This window comes from Mytilus californianus, unplaced genomic scaffold (assembly GCF_021869535.1).
Source record: "Mytilus californianus isolate M0D057914Y unplaced genomic scaffold, xbMytCali1.0.p SCAF_11, whole genome shotgun sequence".
NCBI lineage: Eukaryota > Metazoa > Mollusca > Bivalvia > Mytilida > Mytilidae > Mytilus > Mytilus californianus.
The window spans coordinates 13320118-13343643 of NW_026262593.1; the positions used below are offsets into that span (position 1 = coordinate 13320118).

At 31.9% G+C, this 23526-nt stretch overlaps 1 protein-coding gene and 1 long non-coding RNA gene across 5 annotated transcripts in view; both read right to left on the bottom strand.

Moving 5' to 3' along the window:
* LOC127719590 (nucleolar complex protein 2 homolog) overlaps nucleotides 1-23526 on the bottom strand; it is a 227607-nt gene that overhangs the window by 3748 nt on the left and 200333 nt on the right. The window contains exon 15 of one of the 4 annotated variants that reach the window (XM_052225814.1): nucleotides 7829-7972. The exons of the other annotated variants lie outside the window; for them this stretch is intronic. Within the exon in view, the coding sequence (XP_052081774.1) occupies nucleotides 7829-7972 (144 nt within the window). The remainder of the gene's footprint in view (nucleotides 1-7828; nucleotides 7973-23526) is intronic. 4 annotated transcript variants of the gene reach the window in all.
* Nucleotides 17640-22545, bottom strand: LOC127719603 (uncharacterized). Its single transcript, XR_007990424.1, has 3 exons — nucleotides 22378-22545; nucleotides 20467-20562; nucleotides 17640-17956 (listed from the first exon to the last, which is right to left on the bottom strand). It is a non-coding gene; the product is annotated as an uncharacterized LOC127719603 (long non-coding RNA).

The following is a 23526-nucleotide window of genomic DNA, read 5'->3' on the forward strand; positions in this document are numbered from 1 at the left end:
AAGTGTTGACAGCCTCAAAAGTATAATATTTTACAAATTTTTAGCCAAGTGTCTGTGTTTATGTTTTTGTTAGGTATATTTCCTTCTGGAAAACATTATTAAAAGATGCAATTGTTTCGATTAATTTTCTTTACAAAATACTATGGTGGTCCTTGCATGTGCCCAATGTCATATGAAGCGAAAACTACAAAGGTTAAGACGAAAAATTGGTCAATTGGATTTTCTTCATAAGATTACAAAACTATGACGTCATAATGACATCACAATTAGTCTTATACGTCAGAGCATGTTGATTTTGTATTTGTCAGAAATTTTAAAATAATTTGTCAACCTTTTTATGTTTATTACTCAAGTTGTGACAGAATTTAAGGGTCAATATGGACCCTTTGTGAAACTACTCCTTTTACTATAAACTTAATTTACTAGTTTTATCAGTCAAGACAATGGTTACTTCAAATACTGATGATCTACTAGAAAATATTTCATGTTAAAACCAATAACAAGTCAATGGTATCTGTAACTTTTTCTTCATCTTACATGTTAAAGTAAAATCGAAACAGAATAATCTTAGGGCTATTGCATATTTACCTTCATAAGTTCAACACAAATATATACAGTAAAAATATGGGAATGACAATAAGTAACTTGATGCATGCTTTTTATGTTGATAGGTTGTTTCGTATAATGTTTAAATTGATGTTACTATACCTATGCAGACTTAGTTACACTTTTTTTGCTTGACTCTTTCAATCTATTTTCGGATTAGAAAGACTAGTATATATACATGAACCGGTGACAGAGGTTTTTACAGCTTGGATATATTTGTTGTAGTTAGCCTTGTATTACATCTCGCTTTTCTTTGCTACTACACAATTTAGAACTATTCTATAAAGGTTAGAATAAAAAGGAAATCTAACGAAGTAGGATGTGTAAAACGGCAATCTAGCGCCGTAGGCTGTGTCAAAGAGCAATCTAGGGCCGTAGGCTGTGTCAAAGAGCAATCTAGCGCCGTAGGCTGTGTCAAAGAGCAATCTAGTGCCGTAGGCTGTGTCAAAGAGAAATATAGCGCTGTAGGTTGTGTCAAATGGCAATCTAGTGCCATAGGCTGTTTAAAACGGCAATCTAGCACCGTAGGCTATAGTGGGAAACTAACGAATAAAAGACAGCAGAAAATGTTTTATTACATAAAAACACACATGTGTCTTTATGTCAATGTGTTTATGTGTTGATGTGCCGATGTGTCTATGTGTTGATGTGTTAATGTATCATTGAAGACTACGTTTTCAGGCATACATAATATTTGATACAGGTCTCATACATATCCTTGCTTCTGTATGAATATGTAATTTGGTAAGGAACTACTTCTACCGTATATTACAGTTGAGCCAAAAATCTAGTTGTTGATGTATTTATACTTGGTGAAGATCTCCTTGTGAATGTATTTATACTTGGTGAGGATCTTGTTGATGATGATATATTTATACTTGGTGAAGATCTTGTTGATGATGATGTATTTATACTTGGTGAAAATCTTGTTGATTATGATATATTTATACTTGATGAAGATCTTGATGATGATGATGAATTTATACTTGGTGAAGATCTTGTTGATGATGATGTATTTATAATTGGTGAAGATCTATTGTTGATGTATTTATACTTTGTGAACATGTTGTTTTTGATGTTGTAATTGGTGATGATCTGCTTGTGAATGTATTGTTTCTTGGTGGAGATCTTGTTGTTGTTGGTGTATTCATACTTGGTGAAGATTTTGTGGATGGTGTATTTATAGTTGGTGAAGATCTTCTTGTGAATGTATTTATAGTTGGTGAAGATCTTCTTGTGAATGTATTTATACTTAGAAAAGATCTTGGTGTTGTTGATGTATTTATAATGGATGAAAATCTTGTTGATGATGATGTACTTATTCTTGGTGAAGATCTTGATGCTGTTAATGTATTTATAATTGGTAAAGATCTTGTTGATGATGTAGTTGTAATTGGTAAAGGTCTTGTTGATGATGTACTTATACATTGTGAAGATCTTTTTTTGTTGTTGATGTATTTTTAATTAGTGAAGATCTTGTTGCTTTTGATGTATTTATAATTGGTTATGAACTTGTTGTGGATATATTTATTCTTAGTTTTTTGGGTCAAACTTTACTAAAATTTTCCGTTTATAAATTTTGAAATTATTAAGAAACTAAGGTTTCAACTCCCTCAGGCAAAGTTGGCTTTAGATGAATTTGGCTATTTATTTTAGGTATTTTTTGACATATAGCTCTTCAACAATTTTGGTATTTATACAGCTTCGGATTTTAAATGTTTGGCTTTGAGCGTTCCTGATGAAGGTAAATCCAGAAAAGCGCTTCGGACGCAAAAATTATTAAACGTGTTGTTTTCAATTTTTTACATCACTGGGTCGATACCTCTGCTGGTGGACTATCAGTCCCCAAGGGTATCATCAGCTCAGTAGTCAGTACTTCGGTACTGACATGATTTACCAAACTTTACTAAAATTTTCCGTTTATAAATTTTGAAATTATTAAGAAACTAAGGTTTCAACTCCCTCAGGCAAAGTTGGCTTTAGATAAATTTGGCTATCTATTTTAGGTATTTTTGACATATAGCTCTTCAACGGTTTCGTTATTTATACATCTTCGGATTTTAAATGTTTGGCTTTGAGCGTTCCTGATGAAGGTAAATCCAGAAAAGCGCTTCGGACGCAAGAAATTATTAAACGTGTTGTTTTCAATTTTATACATCACTGGGTCAATACCTCTTCTGGTGGACTATCAGTCCCCGATGGTATCATCAGCTCAGTAGTTAGTACTTCGGTACTGACATGATTTAACAAACTTTACTAAAATTTTCCGTTTATAAATTTTGAAATTATTAAGAAACTAAGGTTTCAACTCCCTCAGGCAAAGTTGGCTTTAGATGAATTTGGCTATTCACTTTAGGTATTTTTTGACATATATCTCTTCAATGGTTTCGGTATTTATACATTTTCGGATTTTAAATGTTTGGCTTTGAGCGTTCCTGATGAAGGTAAATCCAGAAAAGCGCCTCGGACGCAAGAAATTATTAAACGTGTTGTTTTCAATATTTTATACTAATCTCTAATCCAAAACCTACCGTAACACTAACCCTTATCTCTAACCCTAACCCTAAACCCTAACAACAAGTATAAATACATCATCAACAACAAGATATTCTCCAAGTATAAGTACGTCATCAACAAGATCTTCACAAATTATAAATAGATCAACAACATGATCTTCACCATGTATAAATACATCAACCACAACAAGATCTTCACCAATAATAAACACATTAACAACAACATGATCTACACAAAGTATAAATACATCAACAATAAGATCCTCTCCAAGTATAAATACATCAACAACCAGATCCTCTCCAAGTATAAATACATCAACAACAAGATCCTCTCCAAGTATAAATACATCAACAACAAGATCCTCTCCAAGTATAAATATATCAACAACAAGATCTTCACCAAGTATAAACACATCAACAACAACATGATCTACACAAAGTATAAATACATCAACAACCAGATCCTCTCTAAGTATGAATACATCAACAACAAGATCCTCTCCAAGTATAAATACATCAACAACAAGATCCTCTCCAAATATAAATACGTCATCAACAAGATATTCACCATATATAAATATATCAACAACATGATCTTCACCATATATAAATACATCAACCACAACAAGATCTTCACCAATTATAAACACATCAACAACAACAAGATCCTCTCCAAGTATAAATACATCAACAACAAGATCCTCTCCAAGTATAAATACATCAACAACAACATCCTCTCCAAGTATAAATACATCAACAACAAGATCCTCTCCAAGTATAAATAAATCAACAACAAGATTCTCTCCAAGTATAAATACATCAACACAAGATCCTCTCCAAGTATAAATACATCAACAACAAGATCCTCTCCAATTATAAATACATCAACAACAAGATCCATTCCAAGTATAAATATATCAACAACAAGATCTTCACCAAGTATAAATACATCAACAACATGATCTTCAACAAGTATAAACACATCAACAACAACAAAATCTTCATCAAGAATAAATACATTCACAAGACGATATTCACCAATTATTAATACATCAACAACATGTTCACCAAGTATGAATACATCAACATTAAGATCTTCACCAATTATATATACATCAACGACAACTTATTCTTAAACAAGTATGAATACATCAACAATGTACCTGGTTCTTGAAATTCTTGTAAAAAAACAAGCTTAAAATCAATGCTACTCTTGTCATAGCCCTATGAGTTGAGAGTACTTAATTATGTATTTAAGATTTTGTGTATGATCAAATCTAAATTACTTTTGACTAAATCAACTGATATTGGACCCAAAATCAAATTCTGAATATGACACTAGTAATCTGCCAATAAAAGGTCTGAATCATCATAGTATTATAAGAGTTTATTCAGTGGTCTTTTTATATTGATCTGTACACAATACACTGATTCGCATAATCTGGTCTGCTGATGTCAGATTATATTTTTCTTAGTTTAAGGACCATTTGAAGTATAAATCATACTGGTCTTTTAATTTTTAGTCTAATTTATTTTTGAGTTGTCTGCCTTATAACATAAAATTGAAGTATTTCATTTAAAAAGTCAAACATTTTCCTATTAACAATTTTTTTCAGGCCGAGATATTTCTTAGGAAATTGAAAAGTTTGTAAGTTTGTTAACAACAGGCATTAGCATGGACTAAGAAAGGTTTCTTATTATAAATTACAGTATATGAGATTTAAATAAATAAATATGTACATATCTTTTAATATTTTGTGTCAAGTAGTTGCTGTCTCACTACCTATACTAAGTGTTTCCTTTTATTCCTAGAAATTCTTATCAATTAAATAACATATAAATTGAAAATGCATCTTGAATATAATCTAAGTCATTATAACATAAAATAACTAACTAAATACATTTGAATTGTAAATATTGTAAACATAAGATAGTATTAAAAGATAATTTAAATACTGCTATTTATAGACAGTAGGGACAAGGAAGTAAAAAAACATACATCTTTAAAAATGGCCTTTGCAAGTTCTTTACAAAAAGGACAAATTCCAGTAGGATGTGAGATATGCCAAGGTAAAAATAAGATTGAATTCAAATGTCTGGACTGTAACCTTTTAATGTGCAGTGGGTGCAGGGATAGAGTCCACTTAAGGATTGCTAAAGATCATCAGATAACTGATATAACGGATATAGGTAAACATGTTACTTTCAGTGAAATTAAGTGTGAAAACCATAAAGGACAGGCATGCTGCCTTTTCTGTCAAACCTGTAAAACATTTATCTCTCCAAAGTGTATAGCCAAAGTTCATAATGGACATGAGTTAATTGAAGAAGAAGACTACAATGAAGGCAAGGTAGAAATGAAGCCAAAACAGCAGAGTAAAATTAAGTTTAAGATATCCAAAGAATATAAAACAGATCTTACCTCTATTCACCATTTAGTAGTATGTTCTGATGGTTCTATGTGGATAGGGGATAGTATCAGATCAAAGTTACAACATGTCAAACTCAGGGAGAATATGACTGAAGTTATAACAAGTTTAAACACTAAGATTTATGGAATGGCAAAAACTCATTTAAATAACATTCTTGTTATAACAAGTGGGACTAAACTAAAACTAATCAACACCATGACAGGACAGATGACAGATTCCAGGTATGATGTAAAACCATTATATCCAAGCTGTATACATGTAACCAGTGATCAGAAAGTCATCATAGGAGCCTGGACTGGAAGTGAGATAGTCCCTGTCACAGGAAGACGTGTAGTGATAGTAATGGATCAGGAAGGAAAACAACTAAAGGAATATGAACATGACAAACATAACAAACGATTACTTACCTACTCTGCATTGATAACAAGTACCAGTAATGGTAATATCTGTGTGGTAGATTATACTAACAGAGGTAGAGTGGTAGTGTTATCACCAGGAGGAGACATTCTAGGAACTTACACTGGTCACCCTGATGTCAACACAGAGGATGATCCATTGAAACCTGTAGGAATACTAACAACACCATCAGATAATATTGTTGTTACAGATCTGGACAATCATTTATTGCATATACTCACTAACCAAGGACAAATTATTACCTACTACAACATCCGTGACATAGGGATCTTATTTCCTCTCTCCCTTGCTCTGTCTACATCAGGAACTATCTATATAGGATGTGTTAATAAGAAAGGAAGTACAGACACTACAAAGGCCAAACTTTATGAGTTGGCATATTCTGGAATCTAGTGATCACAAGGTTCAAAACAAAATTGATAAATATTTGATAAGAAAAAAGATTCAGAACTGGTATACTGAGGAATCAAAGGACAAGTTGAAAAGACTATTGCCAAATTAATCACTAAGAATTAAAGAACAAATAGAATTTATATTGTAAGCATATTTATAAATGTTAATTATTATATCAGAAAATGTTCTCTTCACCAACGACAAATTCATGTTACAAAACTGAACATTTTTATACTTATATCAAAACTGGGAGTCAGATTTCTGTAAATGTCATTTGTATTTTCTTCCTATCTAACTAAACAGTGAATAAGGTTGAAAAATATATTTTTACAGTGTTAATTAGGTCATCTTCCAAATAAGTATGTGGAAATGCCACATAGCTCTAGCAAAAAAAAAAATGTATCTGAAGAGTAAAATTACAAAAAAACAGGCAAATGTATAATAGTGATTTTATCAGGGAAGTTTTCAATTTGTTGTGTTGTATTATTATAAACTGGTGGTTTGGGAATTTATAATTAGTCAAGAGTTCATTTCAAATATAATTCAATAGTTTAAGGAAAAACCATGAGTGACAAGAAGGTATACCTGTTGTTAACGTGGAATGCCTGAATTTTTATGATAATGATGGATTGGTATTTAATGTATTGTGGCAAATATTACAAACATATCAGGACAATAACATGTTAATGACATATGAATATGAACCCTACTTTGAACTAAACTAAAAACCTTAGTCAGATGTTTAACATGCTAGGTCACAAGGTAACACTCGAAAGGAAGGCATGACCCCACATGAACATATTATTCTGATACTGAGGCGAACGGTCTTTGCTCTTACTACTTACAGCACCGTGCTAGGAAGAGTTTCAAGTCTTAAGTTTTACCCAACAGGGTATCCAACATACAATCTCCAACACTTGAGATGAGCCTGCTACCAAGAGACCACCGAGACAATTATTTATTTTTCAATTGAAGCATTTATAATGAGCATTTATTTTTCAATTGAAGCATTTATAATGAGCATAACTAAATTTGGAGTTTAGTATGACGTACATTATCACTGACCTAGTATACATATTTGTTTAGGGGCCATCTGAAGGACGCCTCCGGGTGCGGGAGTTTCTCGCTGCATTGAAGACCCATTGGTGGCCTTCGGTTGTTGTCTGCTCTATGGTCGGGTTGTAGTCTCTTTGACACATTCCCCATTTCCATTCTCCATTTTATTACCAACATAGACGTCTATTAAAAACTTTCAATCAAAATTTCCAAAGTATAAATCTTTATACTCGATTGATCGATTTTTTGTCAAGTAAAAAAAACACCTTCTGACTTATTTTTTTTGTTACTATAATTTATGTATGTTATGCTTAGCATGTTTAGAGGTATATTGTTTTTTTAAATATAAAATTAAAATTATTTGTTGCTAATTTTATTTAACTCAGTACATAAAACATAAAAACTTACAATAGCTTTATCATCAGAGATACTGAAGGACACAGATTTTCTCCTGTCTGTAATAAACTTTGATGTCTCCTGAACTTTGTCCACTATCTGTTTTATTTGTTTACAGTAGTTTGCTATTTTACATTTCTTCAGAAATTCTTTCATCTGAAATTCATTCAATTAATATTGATTTTTCCATTCAAATGAAGAAAGGACAGTTACTATTCTTCTGCAGAGTTGGTTAAAGTGTATTCATGCATTAGTAACAAAAGTATGAATATGCATTAGTAACAAAAGTATATGTATGCATTAGTAACAAAAGTATGAATATGCATTAGTAACAAAAAAAATATACTGAAAGTAAATTACAATTGCAGTGTGTTATCACTTTTTAAAGATGGTTAAAATTAATAACAAAATTTGAAAAACAAGTTATTATGTTGGTTTTCTGGTGTGTAAAATGTTTCACATTTTGTCATGTTGAGGTCTTTTATAGCTGACTATATGCTATGGGTTTGGCTTATTGTTAAAGGTCGTACAGTTGCCTATAGTTGCTTAAAGGCACATTGTTTGGACATTGGTGGATCCGTTTTCCACAGATATTATTTTTGTTACGTTATTTATTTGTGAAATAATAAAAAAAAAAACACCTCTTGCAAAATTATTCAATAACTTAGTTGTGTAAAGCTTTCCATATCCATTAGGACTAGATTGTCTTTTCAAAAAGGGGTGTTCCAGCCATTCCTTATTTTTTGTATAAGTACTGATCAGAAAATTACATTAACAAATCACAAGGGACAAAAAAAATATAGTTCAGTATATTAATTATCACCAATGAATTTTGTACAATACTTGTTGAATTAGAAAGTTTGAAGCATCATTTAACATATCTGAAATGTAGACAAATAACCCTGATTATATTACCTGAAGTATTGATGGTAAAACCAGTTCAGGAAAACCAATCTTATGAGCATGGATGTTAAAATGGTCCATAAATAGTTCATATAACTGGTCAATGATGCCATCCTGAAAAATAATGTTAGATTTACCTCCCTTTGTACAGTCAATACATAAAACACAGATCTTGGTTAAAAAAATAATTTCAAACCAATTATATATATTCCTTACATATATATTCCGTTTAGAATGTATTGTTAAATATGTATATATCACACTAAATTAATTTTTATTCAAGTGAGTAAATAAAAAAAAACAGTATAATAGTATGAGATAATTTTTCATTATCTATGTGTTTTTTTTTATATAAATATGGCTGGATTAAGATGGAATATTATACTGTAAACCAACTAATTTACGCAAGCCATTTTTTTTGTGAGTAGAAAAATATCCCGAACATAAATCACTTGGGTCTTCCTTATACAAATGCATAAAATAAAACTAGTAAATCATGAAAATAAATTGCAGCAAAGTCATCTGAAAAGAAATAAAGTATCTGTGAAAATAAGTTTGTTTACAGTTACATGACATTTGCTTAGCTTATTATCATTTCATGAGTTGTATATAGTATTGATGTTTTTTTATGTTTGTTTATTTGTTCATAGTATGATATGTTTTGTTTTTATAAAGATTTATTAACTTAGCCTGAGTGTCCTATTCCTATTTTAATACTGTGTGTTCAATTTCATTTTTTTTAAATGTTAACATTTAGTTTGTGAAGAAATTGTAGAATTCTCCTAATTAAGCAGTATTTATTTAATTTTCATCTGGTAGGTCCCATATGCAGATCAATTTCATTATATCGGAAACCTCTTTAGTTTTTGTAATATAGTTAAAAACATTTCTAAATATTTCTTGATTTTGTTCACATTTTCAATTTACACTACCATTAGTCTACAACTCTAGATTAAAATCAAGGTCAGTTACAAGTTCCTGTTTAATAAAAATTTTACTAAAATCACCTTCAAATTGCATAAAAAAAGATCAATTAAATATAAATAAGAAATTTTGATATACTATTGTGTAAAAATGTACATGTAATAACAATGTTTATAGTTTTGAGTTTGCTGTTGGTGGTTGAAATAGCTTGCTGTAGTGCTGAAAAGTATTGCCTGTTATTATAATGTTGTTTACTGTACTCATTATTAATGTACTGTGAATTCATTATTATTCATGGTATACCGATTTTCGTGGATTTCATGGGTAAACGTGAACCACATATTTAAATGTTCAATGAAGTATACAATATTTATATTAGGTTTTGACTTTTCAAATATTTTGGCATTGAGCTTACTGAAGAGACATTATCTGTCGAAATGGGCATCTGGTGCAGTAAAATTGGTATCGTTTGTATTATTATAGGCTTGTATGCAGCCTTCGGCAAAATCATGAAATCAAATATCCACGAAAATACAAATTTTAAAAAAATCCATGAAAAATAATCAAATCTCCAGTTATTATTACTCTGAAATGACGCTTATTCATGTACATCTAATTTTATAAATGATCAATCTAAAAAATATCTAAATGTTTAAAAACCGAAGTGAAAATATTTTAAGTTCATAATATAGGATATTGTTAAACATTCATACTCATTTTGAAGATACTTTTTAAAACAACCCAGAATGCATCAGATTCAGGGGTAAAAAGGTCTTTTGTGCCCAAATTCCTTTCATGGAGCCCAGTAATTCAAACATTTTATTATTATTAATGATATAAACAAAATTACCTTAAAAGACTTCACTACTAGCTGTGCTTTAGATAACTTCAGAATACAGGCAAAATTTAACGGTTTGAAACTGATACTTTTATGCTCTTGTTGAAGTCTATCAGCTCAAACACCTGCAAATCAATATTTAAAATACTTTGAAAATTGAAATTTCACTGAACAGAACAGTTTTAAACATTGTTGATGTCTTTTAAATGTCATGTCTATTCAGCATAAAGAGTGAGTTATCTCCGTTATAAATGTTAATTATATGGTAAAGTATTACTAATTCAAAGAACAATGAGTTATCTCCTTTATAAATCGTAAATATAGATTCTACCACTGCATCAAGTGTGATACAATATTTCTCCTCTCGAGACAGTTAAATTTTCAGATTTAAAAAGAAAGGTTCGACGAGGGGTTTAAATGTTTAAAATTGAACTGTCAAGAGGGGAGAAATATCGTATTGCACTAGATTTTGCTTGAAAAAATTACGTCATAATTGAATTTAGACCAATGAAGAACTGAGATCAAACAAACCACAAGTTGATTTAGTAAAAATAATCAACAGGTCAGGAAAATGATAAATATGGCAAAAATTAGAGAAATATGGTTAAAGCATGACTAAGTCAAAGAACAATGAGTTATCTTCATTGTGAATTAAAGTTAGAAGAACAATGAGTTATCTCCCTTCTTTGACACATGATATAAAAGCAGGAAAAATGAGAGCAAAATAATTGAGTTATCTTTCTTCCTTGAAAATAATTGAGCAAGTTACAAACAAGCAAAAGATTGAGAAAGCTCTTTGTTTACAAAGCTGTAATTTGTTTCAAACTCAGATTGTTTCCATTTATACTATAATCCTGTGTATCATTGTACTATATCATTTTGTATCATTTGTACTATCATATTCTATCAAATTAGATTAAACATTTTTATCAAATTTAACATTGATGACAAAGTAGGCAAAATATTTGCCTGTTAAAAGGGGAACATCTCATAAAAAGGCCCTATTATTTAAAGAATGACAAGAATGTAAAGCAATTCTTAAGATTTTTGGGTTCATTTAAGAGCCAATCTGCCAGAAAACCATGCAAAACCGTCCGAATGTCACTTTTTCCAAATGAGTTCATATTTGGCATATTGGTGCACCTTAGTAATGTAAATAACCACACAAATTTTTTTGGGAAAATATTAAATCGATCTGGATATTTTTGAGCGCCATGTTTTAACAGATGAAATTGCTCGAAAACAGCAACAAGAGTGCACACGCTGAAATGTCTCGCCTTCTTTACTAATCATTGATATTATGTTGATAGTCCTAAATATAAAGCTTTATTACAACTGTCACATAAACTTAACATTAACCAAGTAAACTAAACATTGACCAATGAACCATGAAAATGAGGTCACGGTCAGATGAACCATGCTAGGCAGGCATGTACAGCTAACAATTCTTCCATACAACAAATATAGTTGACCTATTGCTTATAGTTTAAGAAAAACAGACCAAAACACAAAAACTTAACACTGAGCAATGAACCTTGAAAATGAGGTCAAGGTCAAATAAAACCTGTGTGACTGACATATCGATCATAAAATATTTCCATACACCAAATATAGTTGAACTATTGCATATAGTATTAGAAAAAAAGACCAAAACTCAAAAACTTAACTTTGACCACTGAACCATGAAAATGAGGTCAAGGTAAGATGACACCTGCCAGCTAGACATGTACACCTTACAATCATTCCATACACCAAATATAGTAGACCTATTGCATGCAGTATTAGAAAAAAAGACCAAAACTCAATAAAATGCTCCGCAGGGCGCAGCTTGATACGACCGCAGAGGTCGAACCCTGAACAGTTGGGGCAAGTATGGACACAACATTCAAGCTTGATACAGCTCTGAATTTGGATTGTGATTAAATATTTGACACAGCATAGGTTTCTGACACAGAATGAATGTGGTCTAAGAACTTAAAAATTTTAAATTGGACATTCACCTATTATGGTCCAATATCCAAAATCTAAATACATGGTTAGATTCAGCATATCAAAGAACCCCAAGAATTCAATTTTTGATGAAATCAAACAAAGTTTAATTTTGGACCCTTTTGATCTCAATGTGGACAAAGTTGATAACGGGGCCCAAAAATCAAAAATCTAAATACATGGTTAGATTCAGCATATCAAAGAACCCCATATATTCAATTTTTGTTGAAATCAAATAAAGTTTAATTTTGGACCCCGATTTGGACCAACTTGAAAACTGGGCCCATAATCAAAAATCTAAACACATGTTTAGATTCAGCATATCAAAGAACCCTAAAAATTCAATTTTTGTTAAAATCAAACTAAGTTTAATTTTGGACATTTGGACCTTTATGTAGACCAATTTGAAAATGGAACCAAAAATTAAGAATCTAAATACACGGTTAGATTCGGCATATCAAAGAACCCCAATAATTCAATTTTTGATGAAATCAAACAAAGTTAAATTTTGGACCCTTTGGACCTCAATGTGGACCAATTTAAAAACGGGGCCCAAAATCCAAAAACTTAATACACGGTTATATTCAGCATATGAAAGAACCCCATATATTCAATTTTTGTTGAAATCAAACAAAGTTAAATTTTGGACCCCGATTTGGACCAACTTAAAAACTGGGCCCATAATCAAAAATCTAAATACATGGTTAGATTCAGCATATCAAAGAACCCCATATATTCAATTTTTGTTGAAATCAAATAAAGTTTAATTTTGGACCCCGATTTGGACCAACTTGAAAACTGGGCCCATAATCAAAAATCTAAATACATGGTTAGATTCAGCATATCAAAGAACCCCATATATTCAATTTTTGTTGAAATCAAACTAAGTTTAATTTTGGACCCTTTGGACCTTTATGTAGACCAATTTGAAAACGGAACCAAAAATTAAGAATCTAAATACACGGTTAGATTCGGCATATCACAGAACCCCAATAATTCAATTTTTGATGAAATCAAACAAAGTTAAATTTTGGACCCTTTGGACCTCAATGTGGACCAATTTAAAAACAGGGCCCAAAATCCAAAAACTGAATACATGGTTAGATTCAGCATATTAAAGAACCCCAAGAATTCAAGAATAAAACCCCATTGAAATTGATCAAGAAATAAGCAATTTTTACAAAGTATATTCTTTTGCACAATACTGTGCAATTGAATATTTCTTGCTATTGCGCAATACTGTACAATTGACAATTTCTTGCTATTGCGCAATATTGTGCTATTGGATATTTCTTGCTATTGCGCAATACTGTGCAATTGAAGATTTCTTGCTATTGCGCAATACTGTGCAATTGAAGATTTCTTGCTATTGTGCAATACTGTGCAATTGAAAATTTCTTGCTATTGCACAATACTTATTGTATAATAATTTACACATCCTGTTTGGTGTGTATTTCCTACCATATCATTATTATTTGCTTTTAAATATAAATCAGAAATAACCAACTTAAAATGGAAAATTTTAAAAGAAAAAAAAAAGGAAAAAAAGAAAAAAAAAAGAAACCCCCCCCCCCCCCCCCCAAATTTTTTGAACCCCCTTATGATTCATCACCCCAAACTCAATCCCAGCCTTCCCTTTGTGGTATGGTATCTTGCAGTACAATTTCAGAGAGATCCATACAATTGAACACAAGTTATTGTCTGGAAACTAGAAAAATGCTTGTTTTTGGCCCCTTTTTGGCCCCCAATTCCTAAACGTTTCGGGCAATTACCCCCAAACTCAATTCCAGCTTTCCCTTTGTGATATGGAACCTTGTAGTACAATTTCAGAAATATCCAAACACTTACACACAAGTTATTGTCATGAAACTAGAAAAATGCTTGTTTTTTGCCCCTTTTTTGGCCCCTTATCTTAAAATTTTGAGGCAATTACCCCCAAAATCAATTACAGCCTTCCCTATGTGATATGGAACCTTGTGGTACAATGTCAGAGAGATCCATACACTTACACACAAGTTATTGTCTGAAAGTTACAAAAATGCTTATTTTTGGCCCCTAATTCCTTAACTGTTGGTACCATAACCCCCAAAATCAATCCCAACCTTCCTTTCATGGTATTGAACCTTATGGTAAAATTTCATGGAGATCCATTAACTTAAACTAAAGTTAGAGTGCGAAAACTAATGTGTCTTCGGACGACGCCGGACGACGACGACGACGACGACGACGCCAACGTCATACCAATATACGACCAAAAAATTTTCAATTTTTGCGGTCGTATAAAAACTTAACTTTGACCACTGAACCATGAAAATGAGGTCAAGGTCAGATGACACCTGCCAGCTAGACATGTACACCTTACAATCATTCCATACACCAAATATAGTAGACCTATTGCATACAGTATAAGAAAAACAGACCAAAACACAAAAACTTAACTATAACCACTGAACCATGAAAATGAGGTCAAGGTCAGATGACACCTGCCAGCTAGACATGTACACCTTACAATCATTCCATACACCAAATATAGTAGACCTATTGCATACAGTATAAGAAAAACAGACCAAAACACAAAAACTTAACTATAACCACTGAACCATGAAAATGAGGTCAAGGTCAGATGACACCTGCCAGTTGGACATGTACACCTTACAGTCCTTCCATACACCGAATATACTAGACCTATTGCTTATAGTATCTGAGATATGGACTTGACCACGAAAACTTAACCTTGTTCACTGATCCATGAAATGAGGTCGAGGTCAAGTGAAGACTGTCTGACGGGCATGAGGACCTTGCAAGGTACGCACATACCAAATATAGTTATCCTACTACTTATAATAAGAGAGAATTTAACATTACAAAAAATCTTAACTTTTTTTTCAAGTAGTCACTGAACCATGAAAATGAGGTCAAGGACATTGGACATGTGACTGACGGAAACTTCGTAACATGAGGCATCCATATACAAAGTATGAAGCATCCAGATCTTCCACCCTCTAAAATATGAAGCTTTTAAGAAGTTAGCTAACGCCGCCGCCGCCGCCGCCGCCGCCGCCGGATCACTATCCCTATGTCGAGCTTTCTGCGACAAAAGTCGCAGGCTCGACAAAAATAAGCCTTTTTTGGCATATTTCGCTGGTTTAAATAAAAAAATATGGTAACATTTATAATTTTTTGATAGTTGTTCCTAGAAATACATCACTTTAAGTGTAAGAATGCATAGAATTAACAATGCTGTCTATTAAGCGTATGTATAATCTAACTGTTTCAATATGTCTTATTTAGCTACATGTCCAAAATGGCTGATTTTGGTCATCTTTCAGAGCCAAAATACTCCAAGACCCGTTTATTATTGTAAAACAACATATCTACTTGCAAAGTATAACTATATATACCCAATAAAAAAAAATATCAAGCTCGGCAAATAATGTTGGTGTCTGGTATATGCCACAACAAAATGGGGTAACCTGCATATTCAAATTTTCTCAATTTTGCCGTCTAATTTGTAACTACTGACATATGATAGGATCTGGACTTATAAATAAGTATAACAACAAATGGAAAAGAATAATTAATGTTTCATTTAATACATTAAGAAAACAATCATACATAAATACAAATTATTCATTATAAATCTAGAGGCTCCCAGGAGCCGAAATAGATCGTATTGACAAATTGTGCACCTAAAACGATAAAAAACACATATTTCAAACGCAATCAATTTAAATTAGAAGTTAAACAATTCAGAATAAGTTCAGACTGTAAAAAAAAAGTTTCTTCTGACCACTTTTGCAATTTATTCTTATAATATATTGATATAAATGTCGGATAGTAGCAGAAAACTGTGAAAATTTGTAAATTTACACATTTCAGGGACAATAGCTCATAGATGTCCAATTTTTCAGAAAAATTTTGGGTATTTAGATCTTGTCATGTTGATAGTTTTTATCAATATATATATATATATATTGAAAAGTTTTTAAATTTTGTATACATATATATATGTATGACACTTCTTCTAAAGTTATTAAGATGATGGTTTAAAAGTGAAAACTGTAAACAGATGATTTTAACAGACACTTAGTGATGGAAATTTTTTTATGACCCTTTGAGCCTAGTATGCTAACAAGGCAAGATTTGCCAGGTACCTATATCTATGTTGCTGCAATGTGGTCAATACAAACATGAAAATCATTAATGCTTCTAAAATGAAAGAACCTTAGTGAGCGCGCTCACATACCCCACGTCCCCTCATTGTCATTGGAGAAATAAAATAAGTGTAAGAAAAAAAAATTGTATCAGAAAAAAAAATTGAATCATAATTTCCTGTCAATATGCACATCGACCTAGTATGTCCTTATTATCTACACAGTTTCATGAAATTCTGTTGTGTGGTTTGAGAGGAGTTGCGATGACAAAAAGTTGCAGTAGTATATTGGGCAAATAAGTTCAAAGGGGCGTAACTCCTTGAAAAAAAATTGAATCGTAATTTCCTGTCGATATGCACATCTACGTAGTATGTCCTTATTATCTGAAAAGGTTTCATGAAATTCTGTTGTGTGGTTTGAGAGGAGTTGCAATGACAAACTGTTGCAGTAGTACATTAAAGTAAATAAGTTCAAAGGGGCTTAACTCCTAGAAAAAGAATTGAATCGTAATTTCCTGTCTAGTTGCACAACTACATAGTATGTCCTTATTATCTAAAAAGGTTTCGTGAAATTCTGTTGTGTGGTTTGAGAGGAGTTGCGATGACAAGAAACAGGACTGACGGACTGACGGAGCGACAGACGGACGGACGGACTGGTCAAAAACATTTTACCCTCCGCAACTCGTTGCTTGGGGTATAAAAAAATCCCATAACTAGACGAAAAACAAATTACTTAGTCTATATATACCAGTGCAAAATTTATAAAGGATTTTGAATGAAATTGGATAGCTGTTAAGATTACTGTACCTATAATGCTCTACATCACATCCTCGGAGATAACAGATTTCGCATTCTTCAAAATTATTTACTGCTTTTGTTATGTAAAAAGCATCAGAATGTCTTACTAACACAAATTAATACGAAACTATGTATTTAAACGGACCAGCGTTTTTGTCCTGTGCTCAAGGATGAGGTGCACATTACCTTTTGAATTAAAATAAGTCATATGAATCTTCAAATTTCAATAAAGTTGATTGTGTTTTTTTATACTTGAACGGCTATAGGTTTTACTATAAAACAAGTGTACATTAACTTTCTTGTAAAAGAAAAACCATAACATTAAAATCTCCATAAATGATGAACTGTTATTTTTTGAGACATCATCCCATGGAAGATTTAACTGATGTTTTAAAGTTGGAAAGTTTCTGTTGCTTGTTTGGTTGGTTAAAATTGTTTCTGTTAGAAGCATTATCAGTCTCCCAATCTGATGTTGACGGCTGTGAAAGTTCAGTTGTTGTTGACACTGACAGAAAGGTTAGCTGCGAGTCTAGATCTGAAAACCACAAAACATACATACATAAATCAGGCTGTTAGTTTTCATATTTTTTCATTTTCTTATTTTGGGGCCTTTTATGGCTGAATATATATGCAGTATAGGTCTTGCTCATTGTTGAAGGCCATATGGCGTATGAAGACCTATAGCTTTACTTCTATGTCATTTGTTCTCATTGGCAATCATACCACATTTTTTTTTAATTTCATATATACCACTGACAGGAAATAAAATTGACAACTTTTAATTTACTGTAAGTGGATGCAGTTACAAAATTCTCCCAACTAAAGCCAAATCATTTTTGCAGAATAGTTATTATCCACTCCTTTTAAGCATGTCCAAATAGCCCTTAACATCTTTACAACAATAAAAATTGCCTCCATTTGGTTTGGCATGTCAAATTACCTCTCAATATAATTTTACATTGAAAACAGACAATGGGGATAATTTGACCGCTTTTAGTGACAATCTTTAAAATAGTGGCCATCTTTATATCTGTTCTCTGTGTCAAAGTACAGCTAAATATCAATATTCTTTTAAATCAAACTCAACAAAATTGAAAATTTTACCCTTTATTTGCTGTGTCCATCTTTAAAAAAAAATTTCATTGTTTTGTTGGCATGTCAAAAGTGCTATAATTCTTTAATGTCAATTTTCATATAAGGCCATCTTGAAAATGTTTGCCATTTTGGAAGAAAAAACAACCTTACTTTGTTTAGCAAGTCAAACTACCACGACTATCCCTAATTAACAATTTTCATTAAATTAACCAGTGTTGAAATTTGTGCCATCCTTGGTGGCCATCTTGAAAATGTTTGACATCAGATAATATCCACATATTGTGCTTTTCTTTTCACTAAAGTTTAATTTAAAAAGATAACACCAGTTATCTCAGAAAAGGACAAATTTTGTGGAAGATGAAGAAAAAATGCAAGTTTGGACAGAACATTCAAGCTATAACAGCTCTAAATTTGTAATGGGATTAAATATTTGACAAAGAATAGGTTTCTAACACAGAATAAATATGGTATAAAGATAAAGTTTAATAGATTCAGCATATCAGAGAACCCCAAGATCAAATTAAGATTTAAAATTTAGTTTAATTTTGGACCCTTTGGACCTCAATGTAAACCAATTTCATAATAGGGCCCAAAAACTAAATACAGGTTAGATTCAGGCTGAATCAGCATCTTTAAAATTATTGTTGAAATCAAACACAGTTAAATTATGGACCCCATTTGAACCAACTTGAAAACTGGGACCAAAATCATAAATCTAAGTACATATTTATATTCAGGATATTTAATTATTTCTATTTATCATTCAAAGAACCCTAATTCATTGTAATTAGAGTTCAAGTTTTGTTAAAATTAAACCAAGTTAAAATTTGGACCCTTTGGACTTTAAAATGTGGACAAATTTGAAAACCGGACCAAAATTAAAAATCTAAATATAAAACATTTGCATTTTGTATATCAAAAGAACCTCAAGAATTCAAGTTGTGTAGAAATAAGAAAAAAAATTTTGGACCATTTTGAAATCAATGTGAACCAATTTAAAATGGGGCCCAATTGCAACATCTTAAATTATTTAAATACATTGTTAGATTTAGCATATTAAGAACCCAAATAATGTATTTATTTTAATTTGTTCTTGTCCTAAACATGCATGAACTATTTGCCATTGGACATTAGCATTACCAACAACCAATCAATTAATCGAACAGGTGAAATATCTTCAAAAGTTCCAATAAAAATCTCCCCCTTTTATATTTGAAAAAGTAAAATCACAAAAATACTGAACTCCGAGGAAAATTCAAAAAGGAAAGTCCCCAATCAAATGGCAAAATCAAAAGTTCAAACACATCAAAAGAATGGATAACAACTGTCATATTCCTGACTTGGTACAGGCATTTTCTTATGTAGAAAATGGTGGATTGAACCTGGTTTTATAGCTAGATAATAAACCTCTCACTTGTATGACAGTCGCATCAAATTCCATTATATTGACAAAACAAACAGACACAATAGGTAAAATTGTCAAAAATAGGGGTACAGCAGTCAACATTGTGTTATCATCTTAATCACTATAAAACAAACAAATGTAACGAAGAAGCACAAAAGGCATACATCAAATTTAACATCCTCATTTTGCTTATATTATGCGATTTTATATATCTATGTAAAATCCACCCATAAAGAATGGAAGGTTTTAAGTACTGGCGTAAAATCGCAAACAGTAAAAGTAATATGTATTAATAAATAAAATAATTGAAATGGAATGTATGAACAGTTCATTAGTCATTGTTAGTTATTGAATGGAAACTATAGGAGCCGCCCAATATAGTACTACAAATTAAAATTAACAAAGACCTGTTTAATAAAACTGATGTACAAATGTATAACATGTAATGGTATAATTATGTTATTATATAAGTGATTACATATACTTTGTATGATTACCATGTTATACAAACAGTTAAATTAATATATAAGTTAATAATAACTTACCAATATCTTCTTCTATACATGTATTTAGTTTGACCTGGCTATTGTCACTTTTACAAAAATTCATCTTAATTGAACATTGCTTGCATATATATAGCCCTACAAATAAAAAGTGTTAAACTATAAAATAATTCTTCAATTTTGTTTTACATGAAATAAAATATATCAGACAGGAAATGTAGGGTAGTGTAGCATCACTGTGCATGTAGTTTAAATGTATGTTTTTTTCTTTTAAAAAGGGCTCTATAAGTAATCTACATACATGTACATGTAGGGTCCTAAAATTGAACCTTACAAAAGTTTGCAATGCTTTTGATTTTTTTAGTCTCCATGGCCTATTACTGCAGTCTTCGAATTTAGCCACAAGTCCGACGGTCCTGGCCAGTAAAATCGGCCGCAGACTTGTCAAATTTGTTGTTCAAAAGTCCGACTGGGCTTGTAGATTTTTCAGTAGTTGGTATGCTCTTTGTGTCTTTGGTAATAAGTGATACCAATAAATCGGTTTCTATTTTGCGCTTTTTCACATGAATTAAACGTATTGCGATTAATACTGGATCGAGACATTGTATTAAATGACAGATCATTGGTATCCTTCCCCCTAACTTATATTCCCCTGACAAAAATGTTTCTTCGGCAATGTACTGGGGGAGCTCGTCCGGGGAAGCAGTTTTAGCCCCCCGCCGATGAAAATGTAAGGAAGAGAAAGTACGACGCTACACGGTCGCATCAGTTCCTTTCCAGTTGGTTAGAAGGTAGGCCGTGGTTGATGTATGATGAGTTGAAAAACAAAATGTTCTGTTCATGGTGCACAGAACATAAAATGGATTCACAGTTTGTGACCCCAGGTAGTGACAACTTTAAACTGGATACTATTAAAATTCACGAGAAGAATAAGAGTCACAAATTTATTGCTCTAAATATGAGAAGCCTGCAGCTGAATCATCAGAGGCTGAAAAATGTTACAGCATTCTAGACAAGGCACCTTCTTTCTAAATTTTTAAGAGAACAAAATTATTATAACAGCTACTTTTTACTTTTTTCTCCAATTGTCAATGTTATTCCTATTAAATTTATCTTCATGACACTCAAAGCTCTCAGAATGCAGGATTTTGCATCTAATTTTTCAAAATTTTTCTTGGGGGGCATGCCCCCAGACCCTCCTAGCTGGTTCGCAGCGCTTTGCGCTGCTCAGCGGTGATAATAATTTGTGTGGTCTTGTAGAATTTTCTGGGGACTTGTAAAAATTTATGAACCACAAGTCCTACTGACTTGTAGGTTGAAAAGTTAAGTGTGAAGACTGTATTAGTTCATTAAAAAAATATTATTCTCTGGATAAAGTTGTCTAGTGTTACATGTACAGTTTGTTGTATGTAAAACATGTATTTGTAGGAGGCTTTTCCACGAGATAAAACTTTTTTAGTAGACAAAGAGCTGAACAACTTCCAGTAAGAACTGAAAATATAACTTAGGGGAAGAGAATAAAAACCTGACCTGCTAAACGTTGAATATGTTGAAATAGATTTTGATTATTATCATGATTCTGGTCTATAAATTGATTTTTTAAAGCAGAAAATAAATATATATTGTACCCTGGTTAATAGCTTGAAAATTAAAATTCTGTCCTAAGCTGACAAGGACATAAATATTTTGACCATTCTAACCATCCCCCTTGCTTTTTTAATCAAATGGTCCCAAGACAGAACAATGTATATACGGATATATATTATTTGCTTGCACTTTGCCATAGGAAATAAATAAGATGTCTTAGAAACATGTCAGGTGTAAAAGAATATTCACATGCCCCTTCAACACCCCCCCCCCCCTTTTTTTAATCTAGCTAATGTATCAATTGTTGGTCCCCTAATTTCAGATTGACTATATGGAACAAATGAAAATTGATTGTAAGATTTGTACCTGTTCCTACTGGAATAACTCGTCCTGTATACAGCCTGTTTTGAAAGGGTGAAGATCCTTGGTCAGCTTTGGCTTTGCTGGAAGAGGGTTGGACGAGATGTTGACATCTTGCTTGACTATCATGTCAATGAATTCCATAAAAGTCCCTGTACTTCGAGCATATTGGAAGACAAGATGATGTAACAACCATGGGAAAATAAACCACTCCTTGTCTTATATAAAATAAGGAGTCCTGTTGGAAATTCTACACCATAGTTTTCAGTATTATTCATACTTCCTAAATGTAGATGAATGGTAGTCTGTATCTGTATGAATATGTTTGGTTACCAATGCTGTTTTCAATACCACGGTAGTGAGAGTGTCGTTGATTTATTGATGGTGCGCCAGAGCAGTTTTGACACTCTCAATCTCAATTTTGGTGCGAGCAAGGTGGTTCCACTGGCTCACTTTTTTTTTTTGCGAAGAATGATTTAGAATACTTTTGTTTTGCTCGTTGAAATCTAAAAACACTTTTTGCTGTTCATGGACTTATTTTTCCAATCAATATTTATCATGTTTATTCACTAAATTATTGTCATGATTGTCAAATTTCTTGGCAGTAATTATTTTTTTTGGAAATGCTATTTTGCCATTTTTTGGTCTTTAGTGCATTCAGATATCTTAAATAGTTTGTAATATGTAGATGTATAAGGCTGGGATAGCCCACATGCTCATCCTAGATTTTTAAAGTCACAAACTTCACTGTAAACATTTGTCTGCCAAACCATCACTGGGAGCTGACATGTTTGAGATCTTACCCAAGGGAGATAAGTCAATGGAAGAGCATAAAAGATGGACTCCCTGGTTTCAGATAATTTATTGATTTTTGGACTTGCAGTACAAATACGTCTTATTTCATTTTTCAGACAAATTGATTTTACTTGTTCGAATGATTTTATGAGCCATTTTAGTACCAATTGTGTTTAGAATTTAATTAAAATCAAAATCAAAATGTGTCAATTTGGGACTAAAATCACCATTCTTCCAAGGCATAAATTAACATATAATAGTCATTTGCCAAGCTTAATATTTTGTTTTGATATAAAACATACCCCATAGTTAAAACCGATTTAAGTTGCAAACAAATCCCGAATGGGTCTTGCAAGATAG